Consider the following 17,891-nt stretch of genomic DNA (forward strand, 5'->3'; position numbering starts at 1 on the left):
TGCAAAATCCAAAATCTGGCCATCCATGTGTGTCGATATGTATGTGGAGCGTGTTGTCTCTCGGGTTGTGGTCCGACGAACTATTCTCGCCTGTTAAATAGGGGCAAGACCTTTGATCAACCCGTCAGCATGTTTGGATAGGAACCGTACGGGCTTCTTGTTGGTGACCGGAAAACTTTCTTGTCCGAACTCGGCAGAGGCAACAGTCATTTACATCGCTAAAATGGACACATTTTCGAGTGCTTGCCACACGAACCTCGCCAATCGTGGAGAGATACTGTCTAGAACGCCTGTAATCACCTGGGCTGCGGAAGGATGGGTCGATAATCTGCTCATCAAGCGGTTGTAGATTGTATTTAGTAGGTTTGGGCAGATGCTTACCTTTGTCGAATGCAGGCTTTCTTCCCCAGTCCTCAGCTAATAATGCTGAAACGCAGAGAAACGCAGCCCCGATACACACGCCCCTGGCCACTTTCTAGATAGCTTCATACCGCACAGTAAACCCGATCAATGCCGCGTTCCTCGTTTGCCCTACGAGTTCTTCGGGACATCCCAGCCTAAAAAGCCCCCATCCTGCCCCTCATAGAAGGCGACTACTTGGCTACAGGCAAGATGCGAGATGCGTAGTGGCTCAGCCAACCTCACATCGTCTCTCAACCCCGACCCCGACCCCCTTAGCCGCTTCCTGACTATTGGCCATCCGACCATGCGCATAAGCGTGGCCATGTGCAGCTCACCGGCTCTCCCGAGCCAGCATATCCAGATATCTCCAGCAAGTGCCCCTCCCGCTCGCCGCGATCCTCCCCGATGCCGCGTCCTTCTCGCAGAACACCTCAACCCCCTCCAGGGAACCCTCAAGGGCCCACAGCTCACGCAGCGCGAAGTCGACGACGCAACCGCCCTCGCCCACGCACCGCGCGCCAGCCAATATGGCCTCGGCGCGGAGCAAGATCCCGCGGATCGTGTCCAGCACCCCTTCCTCCCCGGAGCGGAGCCGGTCGAGCGCAGGGTACGCCACCACCCCAGACCGCCTCGCGCCTTCGCCGCCATCTGCCCGGGACCGCTCGCAGCGATGGTTCTCGAGGACGACCTGCCTGCGCCGGAGCTTGGCGGCGAAGTCGCCCCACCAGACAAAGTACTCGTTGCGGCGGCGCCAGCTGAGAGTCTCGAGGTCATCGTGGAGGGCCTCCAGGGCGGCGAGGTCCACTCCCGCGGCCACAGCCCGGGCGCGAATGTGTGCGGGCAAGGGTGTCGACCGCGGCTTCAGGGCCGGGGCGTCATGGTAGGCCTTGAGGAGGGCGGACTGGGTGATGTAGGGGCGCATGCTCGTCATCCTGGTGAAGGTGGTTGTGGGTGTTATTGGGACGGTCTTGTGATGAGATGATGGATGTGATGGGTGCTGGATGCTGGATGCGTGTAGTGTGGTGTGTGTTTGTTTTATCTTTGAGAGTACGGTTTGTGGTTCAAGTTAAATGGGGTGGTTCGTGTGTGTGTGTGTGTGTGTGTGTGTGTGTGTGTGTGTGTGTGTGTGTGTGTCTGATAGATGAAATACAGTGAGTCTAGAAATTGATGTTGGCTCCTGATCGAGAGAGGATGGAAGAGTGTGATGTTGTCTGGGTATGGGAAAAAGAGAAGAACATCAGAACTGGCGGATTCCTGCGTATCTTTAAATGGCGACAGGCAGAAGTATCTCCGGTACGATCGAACCTGAGCCTCACGTATAACCACAGGACGACAAAAGCTTATATTACAACGGTGCCCAGTAGCCAAGTAATCTGGGAACCACAATCTTCAAAGTTGCGGTCATGGCACGGCGTGAGTTGGGCTCCTGCGACCAAATTTCTGGACCCAGGGAGTAGGTAGACGGAGAGATCTAGTCAACGTACGCCAGACGTATTCGGAGTAGTCATGGCTCAAGAACTCTCTTGGGAGTCCCCGACTCTGAGTATCACAGGGTAAATGCCTGCCTCGCCTGGGCTGTCGTTGGTTCCTGTAGTTGCCTCATTCTTTGACTGTCGGGGAGACAAGCTCTGGTACGACAAACGACACGAGGGCTTCACGTCATTTCTTCCTCCTGGGAAACCTGCTCGTGACCGAGAGGATATTAACAGAGGGGGGTGGACATGAGAACGCGTACCCAGAGCCTCCGAGTCCTTGGACCTTTGGCTCACGCCTCTCGAGCCACGACGAACGCAGTTTGAGACTACGGATGCCCCTTTCCCTCGAAGATGACATTGCGTGAGCGAACCCGTCACCTGGACATCACGAGCCCAATTCCCGGACGCGCACCCGGAGCACAAGGTTTTTGACCGGGCTCTAAGTCCCTAAAGGGTCTCGTGCTGGCACACTTAAAGTCGAAGTCTTCCTCAGCCGACCCGAGCCTCCATGAAGGGAAACGAGATACGGTCATCCGAGGCCGAAGAGGTTCACGAGTTGTACAACCATGGGGCAGTTGGCCCATGGTGCGTTGCTAGTCAGTTCCGGGCAGAGAGGCAAAGGAAAAATCCTTCAGGGGAGACAAAGTTCCAAGGGAAACCCAAGAGCCGTTTAAAGACATCCTGAGTCACAAGCTAACCGGGAAAAAGTCGACATGGGCAGCTTTACAAAAAAACTTTTGAACATTCAACTCGTGAAGTTAATATATGTACACCTCTCTTGACAAGCCGAGGTAACCCGATTCCCGATTCCCCTGACAGGGTTTGATTTTGTGAATGCTGAACACACTCCAGACATCGTGACCCTTTTTTTATTCTTCTTCGTCTTTTTTGTATGGAAAAACGGCGGTTGTAAAGAGATCGAAAGCACTTTTCTGGGCGGATCCTTGTCATCTTCTCTTCATGTTGCTCCGTGTGACCCGCGATTCTCTCCAGGCAGCACAAGAAACCCCACCCCTTCCGTCCGTCGCCCGTGTGAAACCCTGGTCCCAATGGATAAAAAGATGTTTGTCGAAGCCGGATCTCGTTTTCGTGGCCCAAAGAGACCCAACAAAAGCTGATGGTATAAGATGTGTGTGTAAGAGACGAGAGAGAGAGAGAGAGCAATATGCATGGACGCCTCCAATGTGGGAAAATATTAGATATGACAAGAAAGAGCCGGTCGTTGTCGATTTAGCCGTGGAGACCGGACGTTCTCTCGCGCATCAGCTCGCGGCGCTTCTTGTCCTTTTCTATGAGGGGGTTAGCTTGTGGTCTGTCAAGTGGAGGACGAATGGCAATATACTGACCTCCGTCCCATGTCAGGAACTCGTGGAGGGCTGATCCAGAGGGCACCATGGGCAAGACGGGCACCTTCTTGTCCGTAAGGACCTCAAGGAAGGCAGGGCCGTCGGAGTTGATGAGCCACTTGAGGGCATCGACAACCTCGTCGGGCTTGCTGACTCTGCGGTGCTGGACACCCATGGCATCGGCCAGCTTCATGAAGTCGGGGTTCTGTTGGTGGGTGTGGGCGTAGCGGTCCTCGTAGAAGAGGTTCTGCCACTGCGTGACCATTCCCTGCTCCTCGTTGTTGAGGACGATAACCTTGACGCCAATGTTGAACTGCGCGGCGGTGGAAAGCTCAGTGAGGGTCATGTTGAAGGAGGCATCGCCGTCAATGTCGATGACGAGAGCGTCGGGCTTGGCGACCTTGGCACCGATGGCGGCGGGCAGGCCGTATCCCATGGTACCGAGGCCACCAGAGGTGATCATGGTTCTGGGGTATCTCCAGCGGAAGTGCTGGGCGGTCCACATCTGATGCTGGCCGACGCCGGTGGAGATGATGGTGGTCTCCTTGCGGTCGGCGGTCAGGTTGCTGAGCTCTTCAATGAGGGTCTGCGGCTTGATCATGCCGGAGCGCTCGGCCTTCTCGTAGTCGGACATGGGCCACTTGGCCTTCCACTCGCGGATCTTGTCGAACCACTCCTTGCGGTCATCCATGGACTTGGGCGTCAGCAGGGGCATGAGGGTGCGGATGTTCGAGGCGACGTCGCCCTCGACGGCCTCGGTGGCCTGGACGACCTTGTTGATGTTCTTGGGCATGATCTCGAAGTGGACGATACCACCACGGCCCTCGGCGGCGGCAGCCTTGGCGCCGGGGGCGAACTTGGCGACGTTGAGGGTGACACGGTCGTCGAAGCGGGCGCCGAGGGCGATGATGAGGTCGGCCTGCTGGATGGCCATGTTGGCGTAGGCGGAGCCGTGCATACCGAGCATGTGGAGGGACTTCTCGTCGAGCTCGTCGAAGGAGCCCAGGCCATGCAGGGTGGTGGTGACGGGGATGGACAGCTTCTCGGCAAGCTCCTTGAGGATCTCGGGGCCGCCCTCGGACTGGGAGATACCCTGGCCAGCGTAGATGATGGGCTTCTTGGCGATGTTGACGAGGTCGGCGACGCGCTTGATGGACTGGTCAAGCTGCTTCTGGAGCAGGGCCATGGCGGCCCTCGAGGCGGCGCTCGGCAGGGAGGGGAGGGAGGTCTCGGTCGGGATGGCTCTCCTCAGGATGCCGGCGGTGACGTCCTTGGGAAGATCGACGAGAACGGGGCCGGGGCGGCCGCTGGTGGCGATCTCGAAAGCCTCGTTGATGCGGCGGGGGAGCTCGGCAATGTTCTTGACCATGACGTTCCACTTGGTGCAAGCGCGGGAGATGCCGGTGACATCGGCCTCCTGGAAGGCGTCGCTACCAATGGCGGAGGTGACGACCTGGCCGCAGAAGACGACCATGGGGGTGCCGTCGGAGAGGGCGTCCTGCATCGGGGTGATAACGTTGGTCGCGCCAGGGCCCGAAGTGACGAGGACGACACCGCACTTGCCCGAGGCGCGGGCGTAGCCCTCGGCCATGTGGCCGGCGCCCTGCTCGTGCTTGGGGAGGATGAAATCGAAGTGTTTTGAGTTGTAGATGGCGTCGAAGACGGGGAGAATGGCGCCTCCGGGGTATCCAACTGTGAGTCACGGTCAGCCATGTCTCTCCTTGAACGCGAACGTCTGATGGTCTTGTAGGGAGTGTGCAATTGGGGCCACCAACAAATGTGCTTGACGTTGTGTCTCAACATCATCTCGTGGAAGATCTCTCCTCCGGTCTTGCCAATGAACCTGTGTAACACAGTGAGCTTTCAGAGCCGCTTATACGTGGACCACGGCGACGGCTACGTACGACTCGTCCATTTCGGGGCCACGGGAGCCGACGAGAGGCTGGACATGGCTGCGGTCCTTGTCGGCATTGAAGGCGGGTGCGGGCGTGCTTCGGACCTCACTGAGATGACAATCTTGTTAGCCAAAAGTCCTCGTGAGTCACGTAATGTAGTCTGTTTATTGTCCCCCTTCCCGAGCTCCTGAGAGAGAAGGAAGACGGCTGGGCGACAATGGACAGACGGAAGAGAGCAGGAAAGAGCTCACGGAGCGGGCGAGGTAGCCGAGGTAGCCTGATTCCTCACGCCGGAAGGAACCTTCTTGGCGGCCTGGATGGCAGAAACGGCGGACGAGGTGGTGAGGGCGCGGGAGGCGGTCGGTCTTGAGACAGCCTTGAGGGCGCGGGCGGCCTGGCGACTTCGGAGCATCATGATGGGCGGAGAGTGGAGAGGGAGGGATTCCAAGAAGAAAGGAGGGAAAGAGAAAAAAAAAGTCACTCGGCGTGATGCCTCGTCGAGATCCTTGAGGGAGAGGAGGAGGGAGGGAGAGAGAGAGTAAGAAGCGGCTCGTCGAATTGGACGATCGCAAGGGTTGAAGAAGGTTGCAAAGGTCGCGGTTCGGTCTGGGGAGGGGAGAGGAGGAAATGGAGGAAGGGAAAGAGAAAAGATGTAGCAGTCACCGTTAGTCAGTAGTTGGTGTGTACAGTGTAGGTAGTGGTAAATTGGGCAGATCACAAATTCTAGATTTCGACCGGGGGCGCACAAGCACACGCACACGCACACGCACACACACAGAGAGAAGAGAGAGCACAGCTCACAAGAGTCAGAGTCAGAGTCAGAGTCAGAGTCGGAGGCGAAGGAGGAGGAGGAGGAGGGTTCAAGGGGAGAGAAAATGAGTCGGACTGGGATGCGCCGGTCAAGGGCCGGTGGAGGAGAGAGGATTCGAGGTGACTATGCCTGTACCTGTACCTGTACCTGTGCCTGTGAGACTGTGAGACCTGGAGACCTGACGGACTGGCGGGGACCGACTCCAGAAGGGGTGCGGTAGTGGCTGCTGCTGCTGCTGCTGCTGCTGCTGTTTGTTTGCTGCCGCCGCTGCTGTTTCGGAGGCAGGGAAAAAAAACCAAAAAAATTATCGGGTGTCGACGTGTGGGGTAGCCGTCCGATGACTGGCCGGAAGGGCGCCAAGTGGGGACGAGGGCGAACATGCGCTGCGCATCGGGGGACGGGCACGGACCATGGATCCAATCTGGGGTGGCGATATCGGCCCTTGGGTTTTTGGCAGCGGCTGTTGGATTTGGCAATGGGGAGGGCCATAGCGGTTGCGGTCAGTCGGGTACGTACTCTGCACCTGCTGTCTGTCGGTCTGTCCTGTCTCTGTCTGGTCTGTCTGCTCCTGCACCTTTGGTCTGGATTGGTTTATGACTCACCCTCATTGGCCATCCCAGTACAGGTATTCTCCACTCCTCGGAACTGCACCGTTTGTGTATAATGTATGTGAGGGAAAGAGGCAGGCCCCCCCCCAAACCCAGGATTCGAGGAAAGTGCCATTCAGTAAGTAGGAGTCGCAGAACCGAGAACCTCCACCAATATCCTTCTCTTCCTATCTTTTCCTATCGCTCGTTGGCGGCCGTATTTGACCCATCAGCGCAGAGTATCACCGCCGCCCTCCTCATCCCGTCTGCCGTGCGCCCGGCGTCTGGCTCCCCATACCACCACCACCCAACGGCTGTATCATCATGGCTGCATCTCCCGCTACCGGGCAGGATTCATTCCCCGTCTGCAAGCCCACGGATGCGGGACAGCTGTCAGAAAACGGCCAAATCAAACCCTCTCCCCTCCCTCTTCCCCCCCTCCAAGAATGACCAAGAGACATGACATGGGAGCTGCCGCCACTAAAAATGCCAGTTCGCTGCTGAAGGCGTCCAGCACGTGCTTGTGTTGTTCCCCTTTGGTCCATCTCGCATGCGAACGGACCGGACCCCTCTTGAGGTTTCCGGCCCATCGGAGGGAAAGAGAGGATCGGGGGAGGGGGAAGGAGGGGGGAGCTGCCGTTCCCCATCATCCGGTCTCTCCCGGACCCTCAAAACTTAGCGGCTAGTTCGAAGGTCTCTCGCGATGGTGCCCGCCACTCAATGCATAGCACAACGGTGGTGTGATGGACTGGTCATCGATGCATTTCGCTTAGGTATGAAGAGAGAAAAGCCTTTGCTGGTTTTTTTTTTTTTCGTCTGTTGCTCCTTTGCAAACCCACTACCCTCGGCTCCATCGATGCATCTCTTGGGACATGCCATTCCTAAAATCTAAAAATTCAAAAAGGGAGAACCGCACTCTGAGGTATCTTAACCATGATTGTACTGCACGTACTGTACTCCCACCACCCTCCCAGCCGACAATACCACAAAACAAGTATATGTGTAGAAAATAAAAAATGAAGGGAGGAAAACCACCATCATCTCCCTCACATCCGATGCTGGTCGCCAAAGGGGCCCTGCGCGTCGTACCCGGCCGCCGGCTGGCCGTGCGTCATGAGCGGCTGGCTGTCCGCGTTACCAACCTGCACCGTCGGCCTCTGCTTGACGTTCTGCCTCGCGATCGCCGCCGCCTCGGCCCGCGCGGCGATGCGCTTCTTCTGCTTCTTCTCGCGGCAGCACAGGACCGTGATGCACGCAATGGCGCCCGTGATGACCACCGCGAAGAAGATCGCCACCGCCACGCCGCCGGGGTACACCGTGTTGTCCAGCACCAGGCAAGACGGCTTGCCCGCCGGGTCGTCCTTGCAGAGCAGGCCCGCCGCGCACGTCGCGAACGACACCTGCGTCGGGTAGCAGCCTTCCTTGAGCGTCCTGCCCCTCTGGACGCCCGTAGACACCACCGGGCACAGAGTCGTCGACTTGGTCGTTGTCGTCGAGCAGATGATCAACGACCGCGTGCCCGTGCCCGTGCCCGTGGCAGTCGCCGTCGGCGCCACGGCCGTCTCGGCGGCCGTTGTCTGGCGTGCAAAGACGGGTGCGTGGCGCTTTCGCAGCTCCGCCGGCACATTACCGTCATCGCCGCACCTGTCGAGCGTCCACTGCGACTCGATGATGGCCTCGGCGACCTCGCAGCCGGCGTGCATGTAGCACTTCTCGAGGTCCGTCTGCGTCAGTTCGTCCGGGAGCATATCCAGGCAGTGGGCCACGGATCCCGGCTCGCCGCAGGCCGCGAGCTTGGCGAGCTCGAGACTTCTCGATCGGAGACAGTGCAGCTTTGCCGGCGACAGGGCCGATGCAACGGTGGCGCAGAGGAGCGCAACGAGCGCCGGGGCGGAATGGGATGGTCGCATCTTGTCCCGCGATTTTGTGGGGATGCCGCAGTAACTGCCGGGACCGGGACGGGGGAGGGGGGGTGGTTCGGTCGGGGTTTTGGGGATCGACAGCAAGTTCCGAGTGAAGTGGGCGCCCAAGTGCCGGTCCCAAGGAAAGTGAGTGCGTGCGTGCGTGCGGAAGACGGGCGCAGTCTTGGGCTGCTTTTGGTACGACGAGTCAAAACTCGTTTGCTTTGGGAGCTTCCTGATTTGGAAGCTGGATTCGGCTGTCGGCAGCGTCTGCGGCTTCGGGGTTGGAATGTCGTGATCGCGTAAGTATGCCGCTTGAATCGTCTGTGGATCTGTTTGAACTGATTTGCGTGATCGAGAAAGGAGAAAAGAGAGAGGAGAGAGGAGAGAGGTCACGGAGGGATGGATGGGCGTAGACAGGTCTGGCAGCGTCCTTTTTGATCAAGATGAAGAAAAGGGAGGCGAGGGAGGAAGAGAGGAAAGTACCTGGAGACCGGAGCCGGTGTGAGACGAGGAATGGGCGTCAATAAAAGCAAAAACAAGAAGGAAGAACGCTTCCTCTCGGGCTGAGCTAGACTGGGCTGGCTGGGCTTTCTTACTCTACTCTGGTCTCTGGGTCCTATTTTGGCCGGTTGCCATTCCCGTTGGTCTCGTCTCGTCTCGTCTTGTCTCTCTTTCTGCTGACCGTCGTCGAGCTGAGCGACGCCAACGCCAAAAGCCACGAGCGTCTGCAGCTCAGCACGGGGCCTCCCTAGTCCACTCTCCACTCAGTCTGACTATCTCAGACTCTCTCCATGGACGACTAAGCTAAGCCTGCAGCACTTGGGCCTGAGCTTGGGACTGGTAAGGCTGGGGATGTAGTACATCCTGCTGGATGCTCGAGCGGGTTCTTCCCAATGGTGCTGCAGCTTCCTGCAGCACAGCCCTTGTCGTTCACTGCGAATGGCGAATGGCAGCAAGAGTCGTGGTGGCTGACGGCGTCTGCCTCCAAATTTAGCCCTGTCCATGCCTGCCCCCGATTGTTCCCTTCTGTCCACGATAGCCTCAGTGCTCGCCAGCATCTCTCGTCTGATCTCATCTTGAGGGCCCCCACCCACCCCAGGCTGCTTACTGGGATGCGGTGAAAGACCGATTCAACTTCATTGGGGTGTTGTGTTCGAGCTGCCTTTTGTCGGCCGCACCTCTACAGACGAGGTGCTCGCCCATGGCTTGCCAGAGATCGTCCATCAGAATTCGTTCTCAGCTCAATGTCCACAGGCCCAAGCTAAGAAGATGGCTCGTGGATTTTCCCGTCGCGCAGCTTTCCCCGAAACGTACAAAGACGGCTGGCCACCGGGAAAACTCTAAACCATGGAAGCCCCACGAGGCCAGGATGCATTCTTCCACCCAATCACCCAAATCTCGGTGCCGGACCCACGGTCGTGAATTGGATGGGATGGCATCGGATTCTCGCTGCCTTGTCATGTAAGATTCGTCGTGTTGGTATTCGCAGGCTGCAGCATTCCTCAGGCGCGGGGCCAACGTAGTGGGAATTACAAGTTGGCTGTGCGATTGGGAAAAAGAAAAGCACACTCTCTTCTGATTAAAGGAATTAGTGCTGAGGGCTGTGGTGACTTGTAAGATGCACCCCTGCTGCGGCTCCAGTCACGGTGTGGCCTAGTTGGGTTGGCTTGTGGCTGAGACCTGCCACCCTGGACGTGGGAGCTGAAGCCAGCCCCTCGACCCTATTTGGGAGACGGCGCGCAGCAGCTGAAGGTCTATCCCGGGGAAGGGCTTGCTGGCAGAAGCTTTTGTGGATAGCATGTTCTTTGTGTGAGATCGTTCCGTTTGTCTTCCCATTCGAGATATTTAGGATGGTAGAAGAGGGGATGGAGAAAGAGAGAGAGAGAGAGAGACAGGCAGGTAGAGAGAGAATCCGTGCCAAATCAGAGAAGAGTGAGTTGCTGGGAAACAGAACTGGCGCGGTCAGACGTTGCCCGAGGATCCCTCCCCAGAAAAGCATCCACCTGAGACAAAGACTTTGTATCCATCGCAAGCAGTCGAGTAAGCGCGAGGGACCAACCGAAGAGGGGCCCGTCAGCCAAAGGAAGAACTCTCCTCCAATGGTTCCGAGCTGAGTTGTTTGTTGGATTGTGAGCTCACGGCGGAGCGGGGCGGCGTCCTGCCCTATCCCCCGCTGGCCGGATAAACAAATCGGGGAGAGACTGGCTGGACGGTTCGTCCTGCCTAGCGATTTGGTGATGGAGAGATTTTGTTCCAGCGGTTGCGCACCTGAGTATAGATAGATCTTTGTGCAAGCTCCATCGACCCTTAGCGAAGTACCTAGGCGAAGGAGAATTTGATGGTCGTGGTTGCACCTATTATTCAACGTGGTTGGAAGGAAGGAAGGAGTGAACGACTAAGCGCGTGCCTGCCTCCAGGCTAATCCTGGCATGGATAATTACGTAATACACACATTTGTGAACCACATATTAAAGTTATGGAGTCTTTCATCTCCTCCCTCTCCCTTCTCTGCCTTCACTTGCATCGTCTCCACAATCCTCAAGACGTAAAGACTGTCGATGTTTTAGGTTGACTTCCGATATTTGCCTGTTCTGCGATAAGTATCGTTCACTCTGGCCCGAATTCAGACAAATCGCTATCAAATAAACATCTACACAAGTTTGCTTTGCTGCAGGGGAAGTTGGCGGCAAGAGTTTTAGTCCCCCTGGCCAATTGCATAGTCTGGTTCGACAGCAACAATAATAAACATGTCAGCACCCATCATCTCGCCCTCTTGATTGACCGTCCAACATGTCTCCTTGATGTGTTCAGTGTTGGGCATAACACTTATACTGTGTTTCTTTACCGTGCTTTTCTTCATATTGTGTACCTGTGCGACCTTAAGAGGGACTGCCTTGGCAAAGTACCTTAGTCCAATATGCCTCCTCTCCCGCATCGCCATACTCTTTCAAGTGGATGCGTAGCTGGTCCTAACAACGACCGCACTCGACTCTAGTTCGCTTACCTAGGCATCTGCGCCATGCTGACGGCATCGAGGCCAGCAAACATCCTCCAGAGGTTTCCATGATGCCGGCGCCCTCGCCTCATAGGAGGATTTCAAGCTTCGCCGAGCAGCCAACTGAGCCACCATCCCAGTCGTCGCATCATGTCGTTGTCCAAAACCGAGCCGTTCCCAGTTGGGGCAGTACTTCATGGGCGCTCAGGCCGGAGATACGGCATTGAGGAGATCCTTTCTGAACGCCGCGATCCACTGTTGTGTGTTTACCGGGCGAGGTACGTGAGAACAAGCAACCCCTCCACGAAGCTTGCACTGACAAGTGAACTCTATCTATCTAGTGTTGGAGCGGAGAAATTCGTCCTCAAAAACATGATACCGGGCGATTTTGAATACAATCAAGATCTGCAAAACTATGTGGCTTCGTGCCCCAACCTGCGGACAGCAATTGACGCCGTTCCTGACTTCGAGCTCCTCGTCTACCCTTTTCTTGCCGGCGACCTTTTGTAGATCAGTCAGAAGCATCTTGCACCGGCGACAAGAAAGTGCATTCTCAAAAGCGCTCTTCGTGGACTGGCTGGGCTCCACGAAAAGGGCATCATCCATACTGGTAGGCTGTCTTCTCTCTTCCCTCCCCTCTCTCTTCCCCCATTAGTTCAACTTCCTCCTCAGTCGATTACAACCACGTTTCTGTGGCTGCCACCCAGGTCCTGACGTTCTTGCAGACATCAAACCCAACAACATCCTTCTCGACTACGATGTTGCAGGGGACGACATTACAGTCCGAAATGTCCAGGTCTCCGATCTGGAGGACGCCGTGGTCATTCCGCCCGGTAAGAACCTAAAGGACTGCCTCCGTGGCAACCAGCTGTGGCGGAGCCCCGAGTCTTGGGTGCGAGCCCGGCAGAGCACGCCGTCCGACATCTACTCCTTTGGCGTGGTGATCATTTACGTGATGCTCAATGAGATGGTTTTCCGCGCAAGGGACGAAGAGCTGGCTGCCAAGGACGCCTGGCGGCACGTACTCCGGAGGCACATCTCGTATTTCGCAGACGATGGTGGCATTAAGGGCCTGCTTTCGCACATCGGCGAGGATAACCCATTTTTTGACCGGCTCATTGACCTCGCGGCCGAGTTTGGCGCAAGCAGGCCGAGGTCGCCGTTTGCACTGTGGCAATATGTGGACGAAGAGCTCAGGGACTTGATTGGCAAAATGACGAATTTCGATCCGGCGAGGAGGATTACTGCGCACGAGGCGCTCGAGCACCCTTGGTTCAGCAAGGGTAGTAGTGATTGACGAGATTAAGAATTGGAGGTTTGATATGGGTTCCGAGTCGATTTTACCGACAGGAACGGTCGTGTTCCGCTGACTGATGTTCATCGACACTCAGCATTTGCCGAATTTGGTGTTGATGATATTTGTATGCGAGGCGCTCTGGCGGGATGTGACAAATGCCCAGCCACGTGCTTGCGAACGGATTTGACACTAGTCGGCTGTCTTGGAGATGGCGTCGAGATGATACACAGAGGCGGGGAAACTGGCACAGCCATCGTGGCATCCTGCAAGATCACCTCGGATAGTTGCGAGTGCGTGACTCAACTGGAAGGAAACGTTGTTTAACAACACTCAGAATTAGGGCTCTTACTTGTAGACACGGGACCAATACAATTCTGGCAATTTCCCGGGGCCTTCCAACAGTCACAGATCGAAGATTCATAGCACGTCCTATCTTATCAAACAGCCAAAGCACACTGGCTGACCCTTGAAGGTAGTCGATGTAAGCAATAGAAAAAAGTCGTCACCCCGAATGCGTGTCAAGAAAACAAACAGGGATGGGATGAGACTCGGGCCGCTGACGGTTTGCGTCGGACGAAGAAGCCGGCTCAAACCCTGAGAGACATTCAACAGCATATTGATACGACATGCCCCCGCCCCCACACAGTTGCGACGTCATCGGTCGGCGTCAGCGTCTAGACCAATCTCAGACCCTGTAGCGCCTCATATCGTCCGGGTACTATGAGTTCTTAAACCTACCCGCATCCTCCTCCCTGACCTCTTTCACTCCCATTCCTCCCCCTCATCTTGATCCAGAAGCTCCACGAACTCTCTTGAGCAACCACAGCTCAGACTACAAAAAACAACTACAACAAGCCCCATCACATACGACTCACCAACACCACCACACACACCGCCGCCATGCCTCTCGTCGTCCCCGGTATCAACAACAACTCGTCTAGCGACAAGACCGAGGAGTGGACCAACAAGCTGGTTGGGAAGAAGCTGCACGATGAAGAGTCCAACGAGACGGTACGTCGCAGCATGCGCCCCCTTCCTTTCCCCTCCTACCTACCTAGTTGTTGATGTCCACCGCTCTAACACCACCGTCGTTGCAGACGTTCTGCAAGAGGGACCTCCCCGAGCAGACGCGCGTCATCGAGCCCGGCATGATGGTCACCAAGGACTTCATTCCGGACAGGCTGAACGTGCACGTCAAGGAGGACGGCACCGTGTCCCACGTCCAGCACGGCTGAGCGATGCGCCGAGGTTGATGAGGGGGGCCCTCCGAGAGATGATGACTGTTTACGATAGAACATGCATAAGTGTCCGGCCAAGGGACATTGTTACGTTACCGAAGACTAAGCCTTAAACTATCTGCCTCTTTTTTCTTCGTCGCATAGGCAGTCCGTGATTCTGCATCTCCAAAATCCCAGTGACGTGAGACCATCATAATCTCCCCCATTAACCCCCCATAGCGCGGTGCCCCTCTATAAATGCATGTCTGGTCCACCCCGCCCGCCCGACTGCGGGGCATTTTCCCGTCTCGCCATGTTCAGTGAGCGAACCCCCACCATCCACCATCAGCCATCCGCCATCAACCACGACACTCGACCACGACCCGGAACGACGCGACGACACCTCCACGACCGATTGCCAGCGATACCCCCGAACCCCAGAGACATCGAAACAACACCGCCAACATGTTTAAGAAGGAGTAAGCACTCGGCCCTCCCTCCCCTTCAATGGCCCGAGGGGCAGCAACAACAAGCATGACACAAAACAAAAATTGGAAGAAAGTGAAAGGGGAAAAGGAATTTAGAAAAAAGCTAACAGTCACCCCCTCTCCCCCCGCGCAGCATCACCTCGGCGCCGAAGCAGAAGCTCAAGTCCTCAGTCCAGCGCTCCCTCCGCAACTCGCTGCTGGCCTCCTACCCGCTCCTGAACCCCCACATCGACGAGGTCATGCCCAAGAAGGCCTCGCTCGAGCAGATGAAGCTGCCCGACCGCTGCTCCCTCTACGTCTGCGAGCAGCAGCCCCTCTTCTTCCAGCAGGACAGCGCCACCCTCCTGCCCCACCTCAAGCTCGTCCACCGCTTCCCCCAGGCCTTCCCCACCATCCGCATCGACCGCGGCGCCATCCGCTTCGTCCTGTCCGGCGCCACCCTCATGGCCCCGGGCCTGACGAGCGCCGGCGGTAGGCTGCCCGAGCCCCGGGACGGAGACGAGGGCGTCGACGACGAAGGCCACTGGAGCCGCGAGCTGGAGAAGGGCGAGCCCGTCGTCATCATGGCCGAGGGCAAGACCGAGGCTTGCGCCGTCGGGCTGCTGGTTGCCGGCACCAAGGAGGTCAAGGACAAGGGCAAGGGCCCCGTCGTCGAGGAGGCGCACTTCCTGGGCGACGGCCTCTGGAGGCTCGGCTCGGATTAGAGAGAGGAGGGATGTGGTGGTTACGAGTGACGGGTCTCCCGATTGCCAGGCCCACGAGCGACGGTATCCGAGCGACGGCACACGAGAGTGACAGTATACGAACGGGACGACTTTGCATATGCGGCGGTTGGGTAGTGGACTTGGATATGGGCGACGTGACGCACGGCAGCACGGCGTCATTGGGTCGGTTCATCGGTTGGAAAGGGGGCGGGTGTACTGAGAGACGACAGGCAAGGAAATGAAGCAGCATACATGATACCATACATTCCGTCTCTGGACTTGGCGGTCCAGGGTTTTCATTTCTTGGGCTCGCCCTGAATTGGTCCTCTGTGCCCCAGTAGTAGTAGAAGACCGAACAGTGAGAATCAAGGCTCCAGCATGCGTAGTCAGAGCCTCGGGTCCAACTTTTTCCCTGCTTCTTCGAGTTCAAGCAACCCTCCTGCAACAAAAGCTCCACGTGACTCGAACATCAAGACTTTAGAAATGGTTATGGGTATCTCCGTTCGTACGAGTCGACTTGAAATTGCGAGTACCAAAAGTTTGTGAGGATGATGAAAAACTTCTTCGTACTTGAGAGGCAGGTTTTTTTTTAGGGGGGTATTTTTCAATTCCACTAGAGATAGATCTTGAAAAGAAGCGGCAGGAATCGGCCGGCCGTATTCTCAGGTTGGTCCGTGGTGGACTGCTCAAGAATCATGCGTGCCGGGAAGCAAGAGGACGAACTGAGTAACGTCCAAAGTACTCCTTTTCTTTCGACCGAACGACACGTATATGAGGTCTACTGCAGTGAAACGACACCAGGGATAGAGGTAGCTGTTTACCTATCTTCGTGAGGGCATCAAGCACCAGCCCCCGTCGAACAGGCCTTCAGCATGTGTTTTCCTTCTGACAAGACCCTCAACTTTGTTCTTGCGATAGCCCAATTTAGCCCATTGGATAAAGTTCGTAGAAAGCGTCCTCCCATTTCGCCATCAGAAGGCTAAAAAAAACCCCCAAAAAAACACTCGTCGTTCCCGGTGGCGCCCGCTCGCCCACAGGATTCTCTCCGAGCCTTACACCTCGAACCCGGCGTAGAGAACCTGCTCCATCATGCCCGCCGCCGCCCCGGCCTCGACCTTGGCCTCGATGCTGCCGCCCCCGAACTCGCGCGCCTCGTCAAAGGCCTGCTGCCAAAACTCCCACCGCCGGAACGAGAACCCGGCGCGGCCTCGGAACCGCGGCCCGGCCTTCCACCTCTCCTCAGCCGCGGCCGCCGGCCCCTTGCCGGACGACGCCACCGCCGCATCCGACGTCACGGACAGGTGGTACAGCCGCTGGCACGGGTGGATGGCCCACTGCGCGGCGGCCATGAGCCGCGCGTCGGCGGCGTCCCTGTCGGCGGCGTCTGAGGAGCGGCGGTCCTCGAAAGCGGCGCGGAGTTGCCGGACGGCGAAGTCGCGGCCGTCAACGAGGTTGTAGGACCACAGGAGGGCGGCGAAGGCGTTGAGGTTGATCCAGCGCGCGAGCGTGTCCATTCTGTCGGGGGACTGGTAGGGTGCTTTCGGCGTCTGCGTGTTAGTCCATCTGACCATGTACCCAGCCTACGAGCGTGCCGGGGAAAAAGAAAAGGGGGGGGGGGGGGCTGAGCCGGCCGGATATGACTTACAAGCCATGCTCTCACGGATGCACTTGTCCAGGCCGTGGAGACGACTCAGCTGCTCGAGGCCGTCCTGCGGGAGATGTCAGATCGCCAGCAAATCGAAGGTGCGGAACACCCATCCCATCCGAAACTCACCACTGTCACCGTCGCCGTCGTCCTCGGGGACGAGGCAAGGTGGTCCAGTATGACGACCAGGTCCAGCATCGCAATGTTGCCCGACGGCGTCTGTCGCGCCAGCGAGACGAACAGCGCCCACAGGGAGCCCAGGACGGCGTCCGAGGGCCGGCCGTGCGCGGACGGCAGCAGCGCGGCGAGGTCGACGGCGACCTTGCGCAGGCGCCGCGGGTCGTTGTCCTCGCCGCTCCGGAGCGCGCGGCGGATTGTCTCGAACGCGGCGGCGTCGTCGTCGAAGTCGGAGTCGTCCGGCGCGTGCGTCCACCGCACGACCGCCGTGTTGCCGCCCGCGACGTCGGCGATGAGCTCCTCGTAGCTGCTGGGTCCGCGGCGTTCCAGGTCCGAGACGGGGCGAAAGGTCATATAGTGGTGTTGCTCCATTATGGGTGACGGGGGCGAGGGGGTGGTGCGATGAAGTCGTGGTGGTCAAGTGAGGGCGGAAGACCAAACCGTGTCCAAAATGTTTCTCTTGCAGGTTCTGTGACATGTGCTGATTCGCACCTAATGCCCCAAGCTCCTAGATAGTGTGCCTATAAGAGACTTTGCAAACAAGTGAGATAGAGGGGGGAAGGGGGCATTGACTTTTCAAGGAAGGTAGCTTTTGGCTTCCATGGTTGGAACATGGAAGATGCTTCTGGGGATTCCCGTGCCTGGTGGAAACCTGGGGACAAGCAACATGGGCAAACAGAGATGGCGATTTGCGCGAGTCGCGGGGGTTCCGGGAAAACGCGGCTTCATCGGCTTTGGTGTTGCCGCCGTCTTCGGGGCATCTGGTGGGGCCTATTCGGCGGGTGCCGGCGGCTCGGGTTGGACATGTGTCTATGGGAGCACCGCTGAGGTACTAAGGAAAGGAGAGATAATTATAAAGCTTGCTGGGCATATCGCCAAACTCTGGAAAAGATTTTGAGCAAGAGACTGCATGGTTCGCAAATTTGCAAAGGAAACAAAGAATTGAGT

The 17,891-nt window shown here is 57.3% G+C and overlaps 7 protein-coding genes across 7 annotated transcripts; 4 read left to right on the forward strand and 3 right to left on the reverse strand.

Annotated features, from left to right (window-relative positions):
- Window positions 1–619: 619 nt before the first annotated feature.
- On the forward strand, window positions 620–1,384 carry CDEST_09718 (uncharacterized protein; the record flags this gene model as incomplete). The annotated part of the gene is made up of 1 exon (XM_062925877.1): window positions 620–1,384. The coding sequence occupies one exon, from the start codon at window positions 620–622 to the stop codon at window positions 1,382–1,384; it is 765 nt and encodes a 254-aa protein (XP_062781928.1).
- A 1,723-nt stretch (window positions 1,385–3,107) lies between these two features.
- CDEST_09719 (uncharacterized protein) lies at window positions 3,108–5,533 on the reverse strand (the record flags this gene model as incomplete). Its single annotated transcript, XM_062925878.1, has 5 exons — window positions 3,108–3,166; window positions 3,224–4,915; window positions 4,999–5,066; window positions 5,128–5,226; window positions 5,370–5,533. 5 exons carry the CDS (start codon window positions 5,531–5,533, stop codon window positions 3,108–3,110), a joined length of 2,082 nt encoding a protein of 693 aa, XP_062781929.1.
- A 1,789-nt stretch (window positions 5,534–7,322) lies between these two features.
- Window positions 7,323–9,034, reverse strand: CDEST_09720 (uncharacterized protein). Its single transcript, XM_062925879.1, has one exon. It carries the CDS (start codon window positions 8,424–8,426, stop codon window positions 7,563–7,565), a length of 864 nt encoding a protein of 287 aa, XP_062781930.1. The 5' UTR covers window positions 8,427–9,034; the 3' UTR covers window positions 7,323–7,562.
- A 2,531-nt stretch (window positions 9,035–11,565) lies between these two features.
- CDEST_09721 (Putative protein kinase) lies at window positions 11,566–13,008 on the forward strand (the record flags this gene model as incomplete). Its single annotated transcript, XM_062925880.1, has 3 exons — window positions 11,566–11,921; window positions 11,962–12,025; window positions 12,071–13,008. The coding sequence occupies 3 exons, from the start codon at window positions 11,566–11,568 to the stop codon at window positions 12,710–12,712; spliced, it is 1,062 nt and encodes a 353-aa protein (XP_062781931.1). The 3' UTR covers window positions 12,713–13,008.
- A 454-nt stretch (window positions 13,009–13,462) lies between these two features.
- Window positions 13,463–13,987, forward strand: CDEST_09722 (Putative proteinase inhibitor I78). Its single transcript, XM_062925881.1, has 2 exons — window positions 13,463–13,723; window positions 13,810–13,987. Exons 1-2 carry the CDS (start codon window positions 13,613–13,615, stop codon window positions 13,945–13,947), a joined length of 249 nt encoding a protein of 82 aa, XP_062781932.1. The 5' UTR covers window positions 13,463–13,612; the 3' UTR covers window positions 13,948–13,987.
- Window positions 13,988–14,238: 251 nt separating this feature from the next.
- Window positions 14,239–15,603, forward strand: CDEST_09723 (Putative PUA domain-containing protein). The gene is made up of 2 exons (XM_062925882.1): window positions 14,239–14,408; window positions 14,551–15,603. Exons 1-2 carry the CDS (start codon window positions 14,395–14,397, stop codon window positions 15,119–15,121), a joined length of 585 nt encoding a protein of 194 aa, XP_062781933.1. The 5' UTR covers window positions 14,239–14,394; the 3' UTR covers window positions 15,122–15,603.
- Window positions 15,604–15,716: 113 nt separating this feature from the next.
- CDEST_09724 (Putative oxopyrrolidine biosynthesis cluster protein G) lies at window positions 15,717–17,666 on the reverse strand. The gene is made up of 3 exons (XM_062925883.1): window positions 16,896–17,666; window positions 16,767–16,830; window positions 15,717–16,658 (listed from the first exon to the last, which is right to left on the reverse strand). Exons 1-3 carry the CDS (start codon window positions 17,313–17,315, stop codon window positions 16,174–16,176), a joined length of 969 nt encoding a protein of 322 aa, XP_062781934.1. The 5' UTR covers window positions 17,316–17,666; the 3' UTR covers window positions 15,717–16,173.
- Window positions 17,667–17,891: the final 225 nt, after the last annotated feature.

This window comes from Colletotrichum destructivum, chromosome 6 (assembly GCF_034447905.1).
Source record: "Colletotrichum destructivum chromosome 6, complete sequence".
NCBI lineage: Eukaryota > Fungi > Ascomycota > Sordariomycetes > Glomerellales > Glomerellaceae > Colletotrichum > Colletotrichum destructivum.

Bases quoted from the DNA above. Each gene is read 5' to 3' on its own strand.
- CDEST_09720 (XM_062925879.1), bottom strand. From the start codon at position 8,426: ATGCGACCATCCCATTCCGCCCCGGCGCTCGTTGCGCTCCTCTGCGCC.
- CDEST_09722 (XM_062925881.1), top strand. From the start codon at position 13,613: ATGCCTCTCGTCGTCCCCGGTATCAACAACAACTCGTCTAGCGACAAG. The intron at 13,724-13,809 runs GTACGTCGCAGC...CCGTCGTTGCAG, and splicing joins ATGAAGAGTCCAACGAGACG to ACGTTCTGCAAGAGGGACCT.
- CDEST_09724 (XM_062925883.1), bottom strand. From the start codon at position 17,315: ATGGAGCAACACCACTATATGACCTTTCGCCCCGTCTCGGACCTGGAA. The intron at 16,831-16,895 runs GTGAGTTTCGGA...CATCTCCCGCAG, and splicing joins CGACGGCGACGGTGACAGTG to GACGGCCTCGAGCAGCTGAG. The intron at 16,659-16,766 runs GTAAGTCATATC...AGACGCCGAAAG, and splicing joins CATCCGTGAGAGCATGGCTT to CACCCTACCAGTCCCCCGAC.